A 17,667-nucleotide genomic window follows, 5' to 3' on the forward strand; every position below is an offset into this window, starting at 1 on the left:
ACCCAGTCCCTGCCTTGTCCCCATATCCCTTGATTCCCCTATCCATCAGTTATCTATCTAGCTCCTTCTTGAAAGCATCCAGAGAATTGGCCTCCACCGTCTTCCGAGGCAGTGCATTCCACACCTCCACAACTCTCTGGGAGAAGTTTTTCAGTGCACAGTGATTTCAAGATTTTTTTTACACTTCAAGATACAGTGTATTGAGGAGGAACGAGGTACGTCTACAACAATGCGGAACAAATTAACAGCGAGCTGTGCTGGTAAAAGATAAAGGACAAGAGTGCATCTTATCATACAAGTGATCCAATTAGGAGTCTGATAACAGTGAGACAAAGGCTGTCCTTGAGACTGGTGTTATGGGCTTTCCAGGTTTTCCATACTCCCAGCCGGTTTGTGGAGGGGGGGGGGGTATGAGTGAGGGAATCAGGTTGTTCTGGGCAGCAGGGAAGCTCACAGGAGGTTGGAGGGCATCTCTCTGTTTGGATGCGACTGGACAGGACTAGCCCAGGACGAGCTGCCGTCCGCACCCTATGCACCAGTAGGAGTGAAGGGGTTATTCCATCTACCTGCGTTTGACCCATCAACCTCTCTTCTTGCTACCGCTGTCGGGCAGGAACTGAAGGCGTCTTGGGTCCCACACCACCGGGTTTAGCAGCAGTTACTGCCGCGCAGCCGTCGGACTCCTGGACCTGCTTCGCTCCCTCAGCACCGAAAGAGCTTAGGGCCTCTCTGGTTAACGGTCCATAACTTCATCTTTTACTATTTCCGCCATTTGATCAAGGTGCTTCAGCGCTGAACCGACTGTAGTGGCAGCCTGCAATCTTCTGGGCTCCCCTCAGTGCTGAACTGGCTCTGTGGCTGTGGCCTGCAGCCATCGGGCTAATGGACTGGCTACTCTCCCCTCTGCGCTGAACTGGCTCTGTGGCTGTGGCCTGCAGCCATCGGGCTCCTGGACTGGCTCCATCTCTGTGGCCTGCAGCCATCGGGCTCCTGGACTGGCTCCATCTCTGGGGCCTGCAGCCATCGGGCTCCTGGACTGGTTCCATCTCTGTGGCCTGCAGCCATCGGGCTCCTGGACTGGCTCCATCTCTGGGGCCTGCAGCCATCGGGCTCCTGGACTGGCTCCATCTCTGTGGCCTGCAGCCATCGGGCTCCTGGACTGGCTCCATCTCTGTGGCCTGCAGCCATCGGGCTCCTGGACTGGCTCCATCTCTGTGGCCTGCAGCCATCGGGCTCCTGGACTGGCTCCATCTCTGTGGCCTGCAGCCATCGGGCTCCTGGACTGGCTCCATCTCTGGGGCCTGCAGCCATCGGGCTCCTGGACTGGCTCCATCTCTGTGGCCTGCAGCCATCGGGCTCCTGGACTGGCTCCATCTCTGGGGCCTGCAGCCATCGGGCTCCTGGACTGGCTCCATCTCTGGGGCCTGCAGCCATCGGGCTCCTGGACTGGCTCCATCGCTGTGGCCTGCAGCATCGGGCTCCTGGACTGGCTCCATCTCTGTGGCCTGCAGCCATCGGGCTCCTGGACTGGCTCCATCTCTGGGGCCTGCAGCCATCGGGCTCCTGGACTGGCTCCATCTCTGTGGCCTGCAGCCATCGGGCTCCTGGACTGGCTCCATCTCTGTGGCCTGCAGCCATCGGGCTCCTGGACTGGCTCCATCTCTGTGGCCTGCAGCCATCGGGCTCCTGGACTGGCTCCATCTCTGTGGCCTGCAGCCATCGGGCTCCTGGACTGGCTCCATCTCTGTGGCCTGCAGCCATCGGGCTCCTGGACTGGCTCCATCTCTGGGGCCTGCAGCCATCGGGCTCCTGGATTGGCTTCAGTCCTGAGCTGGCTCTATGCTTGTGGACTTACTTTCAGAGACTCTGTTGTTCATGTTCTGTGAGTTTTTTGGGTTTTTTTTGCCAGAGGGCATTTGACAGCCTTTCTGTGGGAGTTGTGGGAATGGTTAACGGGTTTTATTGTTTTGTGGCTGCCTGCAAGGAGTCTGCACACTGATAATAAATAATGTACTTTGAAGTACGTAAGTGAAACTGAATCAGCTCGTGGGGCAAGTGAATTGGTTCAATGTGGCACATGAACGTTTAACAAGAGAAAGCTTGCCTTGCACATCGTTCCTACTGATCACACAGTGCGTTACCATAGAACAAGGTAAAACAATAACAAAATGCAGAATAAAGTGTAGCAGCTCCAGAGAAGGGGAAGCGCAGTTCAGTTAAACAACGACTTGCAGTGAGGTCAACTGCAAGGTCCTGTAACAACTGGCAGTGCTGGATCACTGCAAATGCTCACAGCTCAAACTACATCATTTATTATCAAAGTGTGTATACATTAAACAGACTTGAGTTTCGTCTTCTTGCAGGCAGCCGCCAAACAAGGAAACGCAATAAAAACCCATGAACCTGGTGACACAGCTCAGCCAGTGTAGATTACCCCCTCAGGTTCAGGAGCCAGCTGCTTGAGTGACAATAATGATTCCTGAACCTGGAGGTGTGAGTCCTGAAGCTCCTGTACATCCTGCCTGCAGACGGCAGCAAGAAGAGAGCATGTTCTGGGGTATGGGGTCCCTGATGCCGATTGCTGCTTTCCTGCGACAATAATCCGTGTAGGTGGTCTCAGTGTGGGGGGGGGGCTCTACCTGTGATGGACTGGGCCGTATCCATTACTGTTTGTGGGAGTTTCCATGTAGATGGTCTCAGTGTCGGGGGGGGGGGGGGGCTCTACCTGTGATGGACTGGGCCGTATCCGTTACTGTTTGTGGGAGTTTCCATGTAGATGGTCTCAGTGTGGGGGGGGGGCTCTACCTGTGATGGACTGGGCCGTATCCGTTACTGTTTGTGGGAGTTTCCATGTAGATGGTCTCAGTGTTGGGGGGGGTCTCTACCTGTGATGGACTGGGCCGTATCCATTACTGTTTGTGGGAGTTTCCATGTAGATGGTCTCAGTGTCGGGGGGGGGGGGCTCTACCTGTGATGGACTGGGCCGTATCCATTACTGTTTGTGGGAGTTTCCATGTAGATGGTCTCAGTGTGGGGGGGGGCTCTACCTGTGATGGACTGGGCCGTATCCATTACTGTTTGTGGGAGTTTCCATGTAGATGGTCTCAGTGTGGGGGGGGGGGGTCTCTACCTGTGATGGACTGGGCCGTATCCGTTACTGTTTGTGGGAGTTTCCATGTAGATGGTCTCAGTGTGGGGGGGGGGCTCTACCTGTGATGGACTGGGCCGTATCCATTACTGTTTGTGGGAGTTTCCATGTAGATGGTCTCAGTGTTGGGGGGGGGGGCTCTACCTGTGATGGACTGGGCCGTATCCGTTACTGTTTGTGGGAGTTTCCATGTAGATGGTCTCAGTGTGGGGGGGGGGCTCTACCTGTGATGGACTGGGCCGTATCCATTACTGTTTGTGGGAGTTTCCATGTAGATGGTCTCAGTGTTGGGGGGGGGGGGGGCTCTACCTGTGATGGACTGGGCCGTATCCGTTACTGTTTGTGGGAGTTTCCATGTAGATGGTCTCAGTGTGGGGGGGGGGCTCTACCTGTGATGGACTGGGCCGTATCCATTACTGTTTGTGGGAGTTTCCATGTAGATGGTCTCAGTGTGGGGGGGGGGGGCTCTACCTGTGATGGACTGGGCCGTATCCATTACTGTTTGTGGGAGTTTCCATGTAGATGGTCTCAGTGTCGGGGGGGGGGGGGCTCTACCTGTGATGGACTGGGCCGTATCCATTACTGTTTGTGGGAGTTTCCATGTAGATGGTCTCAGTGTCGGGGGGGGGGGCTCTACCTGTGATGGACTGGGCCGTATCCATTACTGTTTGTGGGAGTTTCCATGTAGATGGTCTCAGTGTCGGGGGGGGGGGGGCTCTACCTGTGATGGACTGGGCCGTATCCATTACTGTTTGTGGGAGTTTCCATGTAGATGGTCTCAGTGTCGGGTGGGGGGCTCTACCTGTGATGGACTGGGCCGTATCCATTACTGTTTGTGGGAGTTTCCATGTAGATGGTCTCAGTGTGGTGGGGGGGGGGGCTCTACCTGTGATGGACTGGGCCGTATCCATTACTGTTTGTGGGAGTTTCCATGTAGATGGTCTCAGTGTGGGGGGGGGGGCTCTACCTGTGATGGACTGGGCCGTATCCATTACTGTTTGTGGGAGTTTCCATGTAGATGGTCTCAGTGTCGGTGGGGGGGGGGGACTCTACCTGTGATGGACTGGGCCGTATCCATTACTGTTTATGGGAGTTTCCATGTAGATGGTCTCAGTGTGGGGGGGGGCTCTACCTGTGATGGACTGGGCCGTATCCGTTACTGTTTGTGGGAGTTTCCATGTAGATGGTCTCAGTGTTGGGGGGGGGGGCTCTACCTGTGATGGACTGGGCCGTATCCATTACTGTTTGTGGGAGTTTCCATGTAGATGGTCTCAGTGTGGGGGGGGGCTCTACCTGTGATGGACTGGGCCGTATCCATTACTGTTTGTGGGAGTTTCCATGTAGATGGTCTCAGTGTGGGGGGGGGGGGGGCTCTACCTGTGATGGACTGGGCCGTATCCATTACTGTTTGTGGGAGTTTCCATGTAGATGGTCTCAGTGTGGGGGGGGGGGGGCTCTACCTGTGATGGACTGGGCCGTATCCATTACTGTTTGTGGGAGTTTCCATGTAGATGGTCTCAGTGTGGGGGGGGGGTCTCTACCTGTGATGGACTGGGCCGTATCCATTACTGTTTGTGGGAGTTTCCATGTAGGTGGTCTCAGTGTTGGGGGGGGGGGCTCTACCTGTGATGGACTGAGCCGTATCCATTACTGTTTGTGGGAGTTTCCATGTAGATGGTCTCAGTGTCGGGGGGGGGGGGGGGGCTCTACCTGTGATGGACTGGGCCGTATCCATTACTGTTTGTGGGAGTTTCCATGTAGATGGTCTCAGTGTGGGGGGGGGGGGGCTCTACCTGTGATGGACTGGGCCGTATCCATTACTGTTTGTGGGAGTTTCCATGTAGATGGTCTCAGTGTGGGGGGGGGGGCTCTACCTGTGATGGACTGGGCCGTATCCATTACTGTTTGTGGGAGTTTCCATGTAGATGGTCTCAGTATGGGGGGGGGGGTCTCTACCTGTGATGGACTGGGCCGTATCCATTACTGTTTGTGGGAGTTTCCATGTAGATGGTCTCAGTGTTGGGGGGGGGGGCTCTACCTGTGATGGACTGGGCCGTATCCATTACTGTTTGTGGGAGTTTCCATGTAGATGGTCTCAGTGTTGGGGGGGGGGGCTCTACCTGTGATGGACTGGGCCGTATCCATTACTGTTTATGGGAGTTTCCATGTAGATGGTCTCAGTGTCGGGGGGAGGGCTCTACCTGTGATGGACTGGGCCGTATCCATTACTGTTTGTGGGAGTTTCCATTCAAGGCATTCGGTGTTTCCTTATCAGGCCGTGATGCAGCCAGTGAGTATACTCTCCACCACACATCTATAGAAGCTTTGCATGTTATGCCGGATCTCCTCAAACTTAAGGAAAAAGAGCCGCTGCCATGCTTTCTTTGTAATTGCACTCACACCGAGCAATTGTAATTGCCTGACCCTCTGAAATGATAGCACTAAGGAATTTAATGCTGCCGACACATCCCCGAATGAGGACTGGCTCGTGAACTTCCCGTTTCCTGTTGAGGTCAATAATCAGCTCCTTTGTCATGCTGAAGTTGAGGGAGAGATTGTTGTGACACTCCTCAGCCAGATTCTCACTCTCCGAAATGCTGATTCGACGCTGCCTTTCATTCAGCCTATGACTGTTGCGTCATCAGCAAACTTAGATACGGCTTTGGCGCTGTGCTGAGCCACACAGTCGTAAGTGTGAAGTGAGTGTATAGAAGTTTGTCAACATTTTGGACACCACGCTCAGCTTCTCTCTTCAAAGTTACAGGACCCAGGCCCACCAGGTTGAGGACCAGGGACTTGATGGACAGGAACCTGCACGTGGTGCACTTGGATTATCAGAAGGTCTAGTGCTCAAGACATCATACAGGAGTGCGCTGACTTGAGACAGATGTTTAAGATGATAAGAGGTAGAGATCTAGTGGACAGCTAAAAGGCTTTATCCCCCAGGGTGGAAATGATTAATACAAGGGGGTATAATTTTAAGGCAATTGCAGGGAAGTGTAGGGGAGATGTCACGGTGGTGGGGCAGGCTTGATGGGCCAGATGGCTCACTCCAGCTCCTATTTCTTATGATCTAGTATGCAACCGGGGAGGTGGTTATATTTGGGATATGTAAGATTGGTGCATGTATAATAGAAAAATGAAGGGCCATGTGGGAGGGAAGGGCTGGGTTGGTTTTGGAATAGGTTAAAGATCTGGAACAACACTGTGTGCCAAAGAGCCTCACTGTGCACAATATCCAAGTTTGGACAGGATATCACAACAAAACGCAAGTCAGAACAAGCACCAGGCTCAAAGACAGCTTTTCCTCCACTGGTATAAGACGACTGAACAATAAAATGGACCCTTGACCTCACAGTCCACCTTGAAATGACCTTGCACTTACTGTTTGCCTGGAACGGTAACACTTTATCCTGCACTCTGCTATTGTTTCCCTTGTACTACCTCGATGTCCTGGAGAGGGACGGGCTCCGCCAGGTTTCAGATGCCCAAGACATGCCGTACGATGATCAATCACCAAGAAGATTGGTGCTAAAAGCTTGTCATGACGGCACCCCGACGACTCCACCAGGAGTCATACACATACACACCTCAATGTACTGTCACGATGAAATGATCCGTAGGGGTGGCAAGCAAAACAGTGTTTCACTGTATCAGTGGCAGTAATATACCCATTGGCAATTTTGTTAGATTGGAAAGATACAACTAGTTCACTGACCCAAGGTGGTCAATTATTTACCATCTGTACTCATAAATGGTAGGAGGAAACAGAGAGCAAGATATCCAAGTTCACTGATGACATAATAATAGATGGGAGAACTACATGAAAATCATCTCTACTATGGGATACACGAGGAAATCTGCAGATGCTGGAAATTCAAGCAACACACACAAATGCTGGTGGAACACAGCAGGCCAGGCAGCATCTATAGGGAGAAGCACTGTCGATGTTTCGGGCTGAGACCCTTCGTCAGGACTATGGGATGAGAGGTCTACACAAGAACTACCTCTGCATGGGATTTTTGGATTCTACTCAAAAACAAAATCCACTGTGGGATGGGAGGTCTACACAGGAACTGTCTCCATTGTGGGATGAGAGGTCTACACGAGAACAATCTCTACTGTGGGATGGGAGGTCTACATGAGAACAATCTCCATTGTGGGATGGGAGGTCTACACGAGAACAATCTCCATTGTGAGATGGGAGGCCTACACGAGAACAATCTCCATTGTGAGATGGGAGGTCTACACGAGAACAATCTCCATTGTGAGATGGGAGGTCTACACGAGAACAATCTCCATTGTGAGATGGGAGGTCTACACGAGAACAATCTCCATTGTGAGATGGGAGGTCTACACGAGAACAATCTCTATTGTGGGATGAGAGGTCTACACGAGAACAATCTCTATTGTGAGATGGGAGGTCTACACGAGAACAATCTCTATTGTGGGATGAGAGGTCTACACGAGAACAATCTCCATTGTGAGATGGGAGGTCTACATGAGAACAATCTCCGCCGTGGGATGCGGAGGTCTACATGGGAATAATCTCCATTGTGGGTTGGGAGGTCCACAAGAGAACGATCTGTGCTGTGGGGGTGTACATGGAAGGATCTCTGATGTGGGATGTGGGGGTCTACATGGGAGCGATCTCCACTGTGAGACAGGATGTTCACACAGAAATGAACTCCACTGTGGGACAGGAAGTCTATATCTGAACAATATCTGCTGTAGGATGGGAGATCCACACGAGAATGGTCTGGACAGGATCGGTCTCCATTGTGGGATCGATCTCCATTGTGGGACACAAACAGCGCACACTTCCTGGTCGAGACCTCTGGCTCTCTGGATTCCGCCGCTCACGCCCCAACCTCCTGACTGGCCCGGCGGGAACCTATGCGGCCTTCGTCTCAGCCATCCTGGGGACACCTCCGCACACACCCGCACCGCTGCTGTGGATGTTAAATTTCCCACGCAGGCTCCCCTCCCGCAAGGCTCCACCTCACTTCAGGATTCAGCCGCAAGTTCCATTTGAAACCCGCTCACAGACGTAAGCAGGAAAAAGCAGCATCCATCATTAAAGACCCCCGTCACCCTGGACATGCCCTCTTCTTGTTGCTACCATCAGGGAGGAGGTACAGGTGCGGGTAGGCACACACTGAACGTTTCAGGAACCGTTCTTTCCTCTCTACCATCAGATTTCTGAATGAACCCACGAACGGTTCATCAGTATTGCTCCTCTGGGAGCTTACCCCCACTACCTCCGCCGGCTGTGTCAACCCTGGTCTGAGGGGATTTACAGTCTCTACTGTGTGCCGTTGCCGCCGCAGAACACGTTTCACGGCCTAGGTCGGTGATATTAAACCTGACCGATTCTGTCCCTCTCCACAGCCGGCAGAATGGAACCAGCCGCGCAGACACACTGCAACCCGAACCAACAAGTTGATAACATCCCTCTGTGTCGGCGCCCGTCCAAAACGACCCTCAATCTGAGGCCCCGGGTAAACATTAACATTTGTCAGTTACTGGCGGTCCGAACTTTTATCAGATTTCTATGTGGAGAAAAGTTTCATCACAGAACCATGGCGAGCTTCTCGGTTCAGGATCAAGGTGTAAGCACTGGGACACCATTCGGGCCCGATCACAACTCTTCCGCCCTAAGGTCGGCCGACCGCGGGACAGGGGAGGAAGGGGGAAGAAGGGGAAAGTGGGGAAGGGGTAAGAGGAGGAGGAGAGATGTGGAGGGGAGGGTGTGGGGCGGGGGGAGGGGATGGGGAAGGGTGGAGGAGGGGAGGGAGGAGTAGGGGAGGAAGAGGGTGGATTGAGAGAATACAGTGCGGAGAGGGGATTGAAGGGGGTCGTAGCAGGGTGAATGGGAACGTCGGGGGAGAGAGGGAGATCGTAGGCGGAGTGGGGAATTGTAAGGGGGAGAGGTGGAGAGGCTGGATCGTAGGGGGGAATGGTGGGTGGTGGGCGAAGGTGATCGTAGGGAGAGAGTGAGGGGATCTTGTGGTGGTGGAAGGCAACAGTAGGGGGAAAGGGCCGGGGATTGTATGGGGGGCGGAGAATGGACTGGTCAAATGAAGACGCTTGAGAGGACACCACTAATCTCTTCGATAGTCCCTGGGGCGAGTTTGTTGTTGACACTCCAATCTGAACCACAAACACCTCGCTGCCGCATACCCAGTACAGAGTGAGACATACCCAACCCCTACCTCCATTCCCTCCTCCTCCGCTGCCCCCTTACCATAGGGCTCCGACTCCTTCCCTTCCGCTTTCTTCTTCTTGCCCATCTCGGGGCTGCCGTCGCTGTCGCTGACCCTCGCCTGTGGAAGCCGCGCTGCGTCACCACACCTGTTCCCCTCGGCTCCGGCTCGCCACGCCCCCTGTCAGGTGAGCCAGGGCTGGCCACGCCCCCCGCGATTAATGAATCTGGTCTGGCCCCGCCTGCACCTGCTGGCCCACGTCACTGAATCATGATTTCCTCCTTGTTGACCTCACCTATTACCTGTTGGCCCCGCCCTTTACCTGCTGATCCCAGCCTCCATGTGATAAATAAATCAAGGTCAGCCCATTCTCCATATCACCCAGACATTGATTATGCCCGGCTGCACTAACAACTTACCCGCAGTGGCTTCACAGGCACACATTTGCATTCAGAAGGAAGACATATATTAAACAAAAAATACATACAATTTTACAAGAAAGCAGGCAATTTGAAAACAAAACAATTTGAGTGCAGAGCAATCATAATGTCAACCTGTAATGATTAGGCGCTGGGCAGAGTCACTGTATTCCATCTGCCACTTTCTTGCCCATTCTTCCAATTTGTCTGCCCTTCTGTAATTGGATCACTTCCTCAGCACTACCTACCACTCCACCTAACTTTGTATCATTCACAAACTTTGCCACAAGACTTGTACTTCTCTACTATCACTTCCACAGGTGTGTCCTCTTGTAATAGCTATTAGGGGAAGGTGTCTGATTGTGCTTCTTATCATTTTGTACACCTCATCCCTTGTACTCTTCCACAGCAAAGAGAAAAGCCCCAACTCACTCAGGAAGGTGTGCTCTCCAATCCAGGTAGCATCCTACCAAATCTCCTCTACACACTCTCTAAAGCTTTCATATCCTTCTTGAAATGAGGTGACCAGAAATGAACACACTATTCCAAGCGTAGAATAAGCAGAGTTTTACAGAGCTGCGACATTACCTTGCAGGTCTTAAACTCAATCCCCCCAGCCAATGAAAACCAACACACCATATGCCTTTGTAAATTTGCATCCATGTGCTGAGCACAGACAGGTATGGAGTGAGTGAGTGTGAGTGTGTGTGTGTGTAAGGAAAGGGGCATTGCTGTCATTGTCTTATTTTGTTGTGAACATAGAAACATGGAAATCTACAGCACATTACAAGCCCTTCGGCCCACAATATTGTGCTGACCATGTAACCTAATTTAGGAGCTGCCCAGAATTTCCCTACTGCACAGCTCTCTATTTTTCTAAGCTCCATGTACCTTTCTAAGAGTCTCTTAAAAGCCCCTATCGCATCCACCTGTACCACTGTCACTGGCAGTGCATTCCATGCACCCACCATTCTCTGTGTGAAAAACTTATATCTGACATTCCCCTTGCACCTACGTCCAAGCACCTTAAAACTATACCCCTCGTGTTAGCCATTTCAGCCCTGGGAAAAAGCCTCTGGCTATGCACACAATCAATACCTCTCATCTTATAAGACCATAAGATATAGGAGCAGAATTAGGCCACTTGGCCCATCGAATCTGCTCTGCCACTCCGCCAATCATGGCTGATCCTTTTTTCTATCTCCTCCTCAACCCCAGTTCCTGGCCTTTTCCCCATAACCTTTGATGCCATGTCCAATCAAGAACCTATCAATCTCTGTCTTAAATACACCCAACGACATGACCTCCACAGCTGCATGGTGGCAACAAATTCCACAAATTCACCACCCTTTGAATAAAGGAATTTTTCCACATCTCTGTTTTGAAAGGGTGCCCCTCTATCCTGAGGCTGTGCTCTCTTGTCCTGGACTCTCCCACCATGGGAAACATCCTTTCCACATCAAGTCTGTCTATGTCTTTCAACATTTAAAAGGATTCAGTGAGATCCCCCTCATCCTTCTGAATTCCAGTGGGTACAGACCCAGCGCCATCACATGTTCCTCGTATGATAACCTTTCCTTCCTAGAATCATGCTTGTGAACCTCCTCTGGACCCTCTCCAATACCAGCACATCTTTTCTAAGATGAGGAACCCAAAACTGCTCACAATACTCAAAGTGAGACCTCACCAGTGCCTTATAAAGCCTCAGCATCACCTCCCTGCTCTTGTATTCTGGACCTCTTGAAATTCCTCACCACCAACTCACCAACTTACACACTTCCATCAGGTCACCTCTTGTCCTTCGTCACTCTGAGAGAAAAGGCCAAGTTCACTCAACCTATTCTCATCAGGCATGCTCTCCAGTCCAGGCAACATCCTTGTAAATCTCCTCTGCACCCTTTCTCTATAGGATCTTCATCCTACCTGTAGTGAGGTGACCAGAACTGAACACAGTACACCAAGTGGGGTCTGACCAAGGTCTTATATAGCTGTATCATTATCTCATGGCACTTGAATTCAATCCCACAGCTGATGAAGGCCAACACACCATACGCCTTAACAACACTATCAACCTGTGCAGCAGCTTTGAGTGTCCTATCAACACGGACTCCAAGACTTCTCAGATCCTCCACGCTGCAGAATCTGACTTATATTTTGTCTTCAAATGATCTACCAAAATGAACCACTTCACACTTATCTGGGTTGAACTCTATCTGGCACTTTTCAGCCCAGTTCTGCATCCTATTAAAGTCCCGCTGTAACCTCTGACAACCCTTCAGACTATTCACAACATCCCCAACTTTTGTGTCATTAGCACACTTACTAACCCATCCTTCTACTTCCTCATCCAGGTCAATGTTGTTGTTGTTGCTTGTGTTGTTCTGCTGAACATGGTGGACATGTTATGTTGGCACTTGTGGGCTGCCCCCACCATATCCTGAGGTTATGATGGTTGTTAATGCAGTGCATTTCACTGTATGTTGCCATGTACATGTGATAAATAAAACTTAATCTGAATCCAGCAAGCTACAGACCCTCTCCACGACCATTTTCCTGCTGTAAACTGGCTCATTTACAACCTTGAAGTCGACAGTCAGCTGCTTAGCTTTGCTGATGTTGGTTGATTTTTGCGACACCACTCGACCAGGTATCCCAGCTTGCTCAGTGATGGATAAGCTGCTGCGGGAAAGACAGTTGCTTCAGGCCAGGGAGTCAGGGTAACTCTACAACTAGAATCTTGCTGTGCAGTTTAATTTGTCCAACAGAGAAAAGAATTAATGTTTCAGATTGATGACTCAACAAAAAGTTCCAATGCAAAGGTGTTAATTCTGCTTTCCCATAGATGCTGCTTGACTGCAGTCTCTGGGATTCAGGTTCCGGCAAAGGGGTTTGGGAGTCCTCATGCAGGATTCCATAAAGGTTAACTTACAGGTTGTGTCAGTGGTAAGGAATGCAAATGCAATGTTATTTTGGGAAAATAATATAAAAGTAAGTAATACTGAGGGTTTATGAAGCATCGGTCAGACTCCACTTGGACATTGTGAGCAGTTTTGGGCTCTTCATCTAAGAAAAGATATGCCAGCGTTGGAGAGGTTCCGGAGGTCCACGAGAATAATGCTGGCAATGAAAGGCTTAACATATGAGGCATATTCGCTGGAGTTTAGAACGAAGGGGGGGTTTCATTGAAACCTATTGAATATTTAAAGGCCTAGATAGAGTGAATGTGGAGAGGATGTTTCCTATAGCAGGGGAGACGAGGATCAGAGGGCACAGACGGGACATCAAATTAGAGCTGAGATGAGCAGGAATTTCTTGAGCCAGATCGCTGTAAAGGCCAAATCATTGGGCTCATGTAGAACAGAAGTCTCTGTTCCTATTTCTCATACTGGTGTGTGAGAGAGGCTTGTTTTGCTGATGTCTTTTAGTGTTGTTGCTTGTGTGGTCCTCCTGAACATTGTATATACACTGTGTTGTCTCCAGACGCATGGTGACACTTATGGGCTGCCCCCAGCACATCCTTAGCATGTGTTAATCATGAGAATCTGAATCTTGAGGGTGGGTGGATCCAGGTGAAGGGGTGTTAGGTGATTCCAGTGAAGATGTGCTGGGTGAGTCCAGGTGAAGGGGTAATGGGTGATCCAGGTGAAGGGGTGTTAGGTGATTCCAGTGAAGATGTGCTGGGTGAGTCCAGGTGAAGGGGTAATGGGTGTTTCAGGTGAAGGGGTGAAAAGTGATCCAGGAGGGGTAGCTGGAGTGGGGAGGTAAATAGCTGAATTTCCAAAGCAGAGGTATCTTTTTGTTAAATAAGTCAATACATCACTCGTGTCAAGGTGATGAGGGACCCACAGTAACCTGCAAGGGTGTGGGTAGTGTATTAGCCACTGTTAGTACTGGTGAACTGTTTCTTTTTAAAGCAATGCTGACTTTAAAGCTGCAACATCACAAACACAGTAATTCTGCAAATGCTGAAGATCTAGAGCCACACACACACAAAATGCAGGAGGAACTTACCAGGTCAGGCAACACATAGGGAGGGGAGTTGGTGGTTTGCACTTTCATCAGGACTGGAAAGGTGGTAGGGGGCAGGTGTCAGAATATATTCCGTCTGTGTAGTTGCCAACCTGACGGTGTGGTAATTTCTCCAAGTTCTGGTAATTACTCCCCTCTGTTCAGTACCCCCCCCCCTCCCCACACACACATATCCTTTTGTTTTCCTGCATTCTGATGCCCTCTCACCTCTTCTTTCCTCCTCTGTATCAGTGAGACCTGACAGAGATTGGGGGCTGCTTCAAGAACCTTTGCTCAGTCTGTCACATAAGGCATGAATTTCCAGTGGCCACCCATTTCAATTTGACTTCCAATTTCTGTTTCGATATGTCTCCTGTCATGATAAAGCTAAACTCTGGTTGGCTTTTGGCTTCTTCTCTCTTCCCTTGCCAACCTAATGCTGGGTCTATTCCCTCCATAGATGCTATCTGATCTGTTGAGTTCCTCCAGCATTTTATGTGACAGCTGTAACAGTGCTAAACAACATCCATCTCCACAGTTTCCTTTGGACCTTCCACTTGCCAAAATAATTTCTAAGGCAAGACACACAAAATGCTGGAGGAACTCAGCAGGCCAGGTAACATCTATGGAAAAGAGCAAACGGTCCATGTTTCGGCCGAGACCCTCCATCAGGGCTGGAAAGGAAGGGGAGGTCAGAGTAAGAATGTGGGGGGGGGGGGGGGAAGGGAGAAAGAAGTACAAGGTGGCAGGTGACAGGTGAAACCGGGAAGAGGTGAAGCAAAGAGCTAAGAAGTTGATTTGTGAAAGAGATAAAGGGCTGGAGAAGGGGGAATCTGATGGGAGAGGACAGAAGACTACAGAAGAAAGGGAAGGGGAGGAGCACTAAACAGAGGTGATGTCCAGATAAGGAGATAATGTGAGAGGGAAACACTGATGACCCCTTCACCTGACTTCAACCTTCTTCCTCTTCTTGGACACCCCACTCTGGATCTTTTTATTGCTAATTGCCGATGAGACATCAACCATCACGACTTTAGTACTCCTCTCCCCAAACCTAACCTCACTCCTCCTGAACATACTGTTCTCCACAGTAATACCAACTTCACCATCAAACCCTCAGATAAGGAGGATGTTGCAGTAGCCAAGTAGACTGGTCTCTACCTTGCTGAGGCCAGGCAACAACTACCAGACACTCCTCTTACTTTAAAATTTCCAGTATATGCAGATTCTCTTGTGAAATAATTTCTAAGTCTGGTTCCTTGAATATCCTTGAATCTGCTTCTAGCTGCCTGGGACCTGGCCTCCTCCCACCTTCCTTACAGCCTTTCTAAAACACTCCTTAAAAACATCTTTCTCTGGCCAGTCACCTCACTATGCACTTGGCAACACCCTTTCAAATACAATCCACCGCATCAAGGAAGTGCAGCAAAGGAATATTTGTTGCTTAAAGATTAAAATTCTTTGTTTCCTGGTGCAGTAAATGAAAACTTCCTTGTAATGGAAGATCATGCACTCACAGGTTGATGTCTCATCAGCTTACGTTCCTGGCAATAAACTTTTGAACTAAAGTCCAGAATTGGTAATAGGCTAGTGCCTTCTGTTCAAAGGTTTAGTTTCACTCTATGCCGATGGACTGTATGCCCAGCATATCTTGCTAATGCATAACAGAGCCTTGGTCTCCATGGTACTGCATTATAAAGTATTTGTTTTAGCTACAGGAACAATGAAAGGCTTGAGAAAGATGTGAGAAGTTACTAATCTCTGTGCAACACACAAAATACCGCAGGAACTCACCAGGTCAGGCAGCATCTATGGAAATGTATCAGCAGTCGAAGTTCTGGGCCAAGACCCTTCATCAGGATTGGGAATTAAGGCGGAAGAAGCCTGAATAAGTGGGAGGAGGGGAAGGAGTACAAGCTAGGTGATAGGTGATGCTGGGTGGCTGGGAGAGGGTGAAGTAAGAAGCCGAGAGGTGATGGTGGAAAAGGAACCTAATGGGAGAGCAGAGTAAATCACGGAGAAAGGAAAGGGAGGAGGGTACCAAGGGGAGGGAGCTGATAGGCTGGTGAGCAGGTAAGGCACCAGAGTGGGGAATTGAACTAGAGGGTATGGGGAGGGAAAAAAATAACCAGAAATTGGAGAAATCGATGTTCGTGCCTTTAGATCGGTATGAGGTGTTGATCTTTCAATCTGAGGGTGGCCTCATTGTGGCAGAAGAGGTGGCCATGGACCAACATGTTGGAACCGACGGGGAATGGGGACAGGAGTTGAAATGTTTGGCCACTGGGAATTCTGCTTTTTGCAGATGGAGCAGAGGTGCTTGACCAGCTTGCCAGCTTCTCTCCGACTTGAGATTGTTCCAGCTTCCTCTAAGCTACAAATGAGAGCTACACTGATCCTCATGAAATGCACAAAACCATTCATAAACATAGGGCACCCTTCCCCACCCCCCAACCTGGTGGTGGTCCGAGTGAGAGAGTGAGAGTGAGAGTGAGAGTGAGAGTGAGAGAGTGAGTGAGTGAGTGAGTGAGAGAGAGAGAGAGAGAGAGAGAGAGAGAGAGAGAGAGAGAGAGAGAGAGAGGGTGAGAGAGAGAGAGAGAGAGAGAGAGAGAGAGAGAGAGAGAGAGAGAGAGGGTGAGAGAGAGAGAGAGAGGGTGAGAGAGAGAGAGGGAGAGAGAGAGAGAGAGAGAGAGAGAGAGAGAGAGGGTGAGAGAGAGAGAGAGAGAGAGAGTGTGAGTGAGTGTGTGTGTGTGTACTTTCTTCCATTGACACTGCACGAGTTCCTCCGGCATTTTGTGTGAGTGCGGCAAGATTGCTCATTGAATGTATTCCACCTGTTGCCCCTATCTCCACAGTGGCAACACAGTGCAGGCCATTCAGTCGACAATGTTCTGCTGATTTTTTAACACACTCCACGATCAACCTAGCCCTTCCCATTCACAAAACCCTCATATTTTTTGATCATCCATGTGTCTATCCAAGTCTCTTTTAAATATTCTCTGTGTATAAAGCTTACCTCTGACATCCCCCCTATATTTTCCTTAAAATTATGCCCCCTCATATAGACATTTCAGCCCTGGGGAAAAGTCTCTGGCTGTCCACTCGATCTGTGTTTATGATTTTGTACGCTTCTATCAAGTCACCTCTTATCATCCCTCACTCCACAGAGGAAAGCCAAAGCTCATTCAATCTATCCTAATAAACGTGCTCTCTAATCCAGGTCCATCCTGGTAAATCTCCTCTGTACCTTCTCTAAAGCTTCTACAGAACTGAGCACAATACTCCAAATGACGTTGTCAAAAGCATGAACAGTGCAGGGTCTCAGCCTGAAACATTAACAATTCCTAACACCCGTGCTGCTTGATCTGCTGCATTCTACAAGCAGATTATTATCCATAGAACTGTGCAGTATAGGCCTTTCAGCCCACAATGTTGTTACACCATCAAGGCATACATTACAGAAGGTCTTGTCCTCGAGATTGATGCAATTACAAAGAAGGTACAACAGTGGCAACATTTCATTCACAGTTTGAGGAAAAAGCAGCACCCATCATGCCCTCTTTTTATTGCTACCATCGAGAAGATACAAGAGCCTGAAGGCGCACACTTCACATTTTAGGAACAATGTCTTCCTTCTGCCATCATATTTCTGGAGGGTCCATAAAGCCATGAATATACCTCACTGTTTTTTGCACAACTTACCTACTGGGATTACCCAACGTGTATGTATCCATGTATGTGTGCGTATGTGTAAAATGTTTTTATTATTATATATTGCAATGTACAACTTCTGAGACATCTGCCAGTGATATTAAAGCAAATTGTGAACTGTGCACCCTTGGTCCCGGTATAACAGTACAGTCTGTCACTACATATAGATGGCCAA

At 49.9% G+C, this 17,667-nt stretch overlaps 1 protein-coding gene across 1 annotated transcript in view; it reads right to left on the reverse strand.

Annotated features, from left to right (window-relative positions):
* Positions 1-9,551, reverse strand: part of slc44a4 (solute carrier family 44 member 4) — a 156,872-nt gene extending 147,321 nt beyond the window's left edge. The window contains exon 1 of the mRNA XM_059971111.1: positions 9,396-9,551. Within this exon, the coding sequence (XP_059827094.1) occupies positions 9,396-9,441 (46 nt within the window). The 5' untranslated portion in view covers positions 9,442-9,551. The remainder of the gene's footprint in view (positions 1-9,395) is intronic.
* Positions 9,552-17,667: the final 8,116 nt, after the last annotated feature.

This window comes from Hypanus sabinus, chromosome 5 (assembly GCF_030144855.1).
Source record: "Hypanus sabinus isolate sHypSab1 chromosome 5, sHypSab1.hap1, whole genome shotgun sequence".
Lineage (NCBI taxonomy): Eukaryota > Metazoa > Chordata > Chondrichthyes > Myliobatiformes > Dasyatidae > Hypanus > Hypanus sabinus.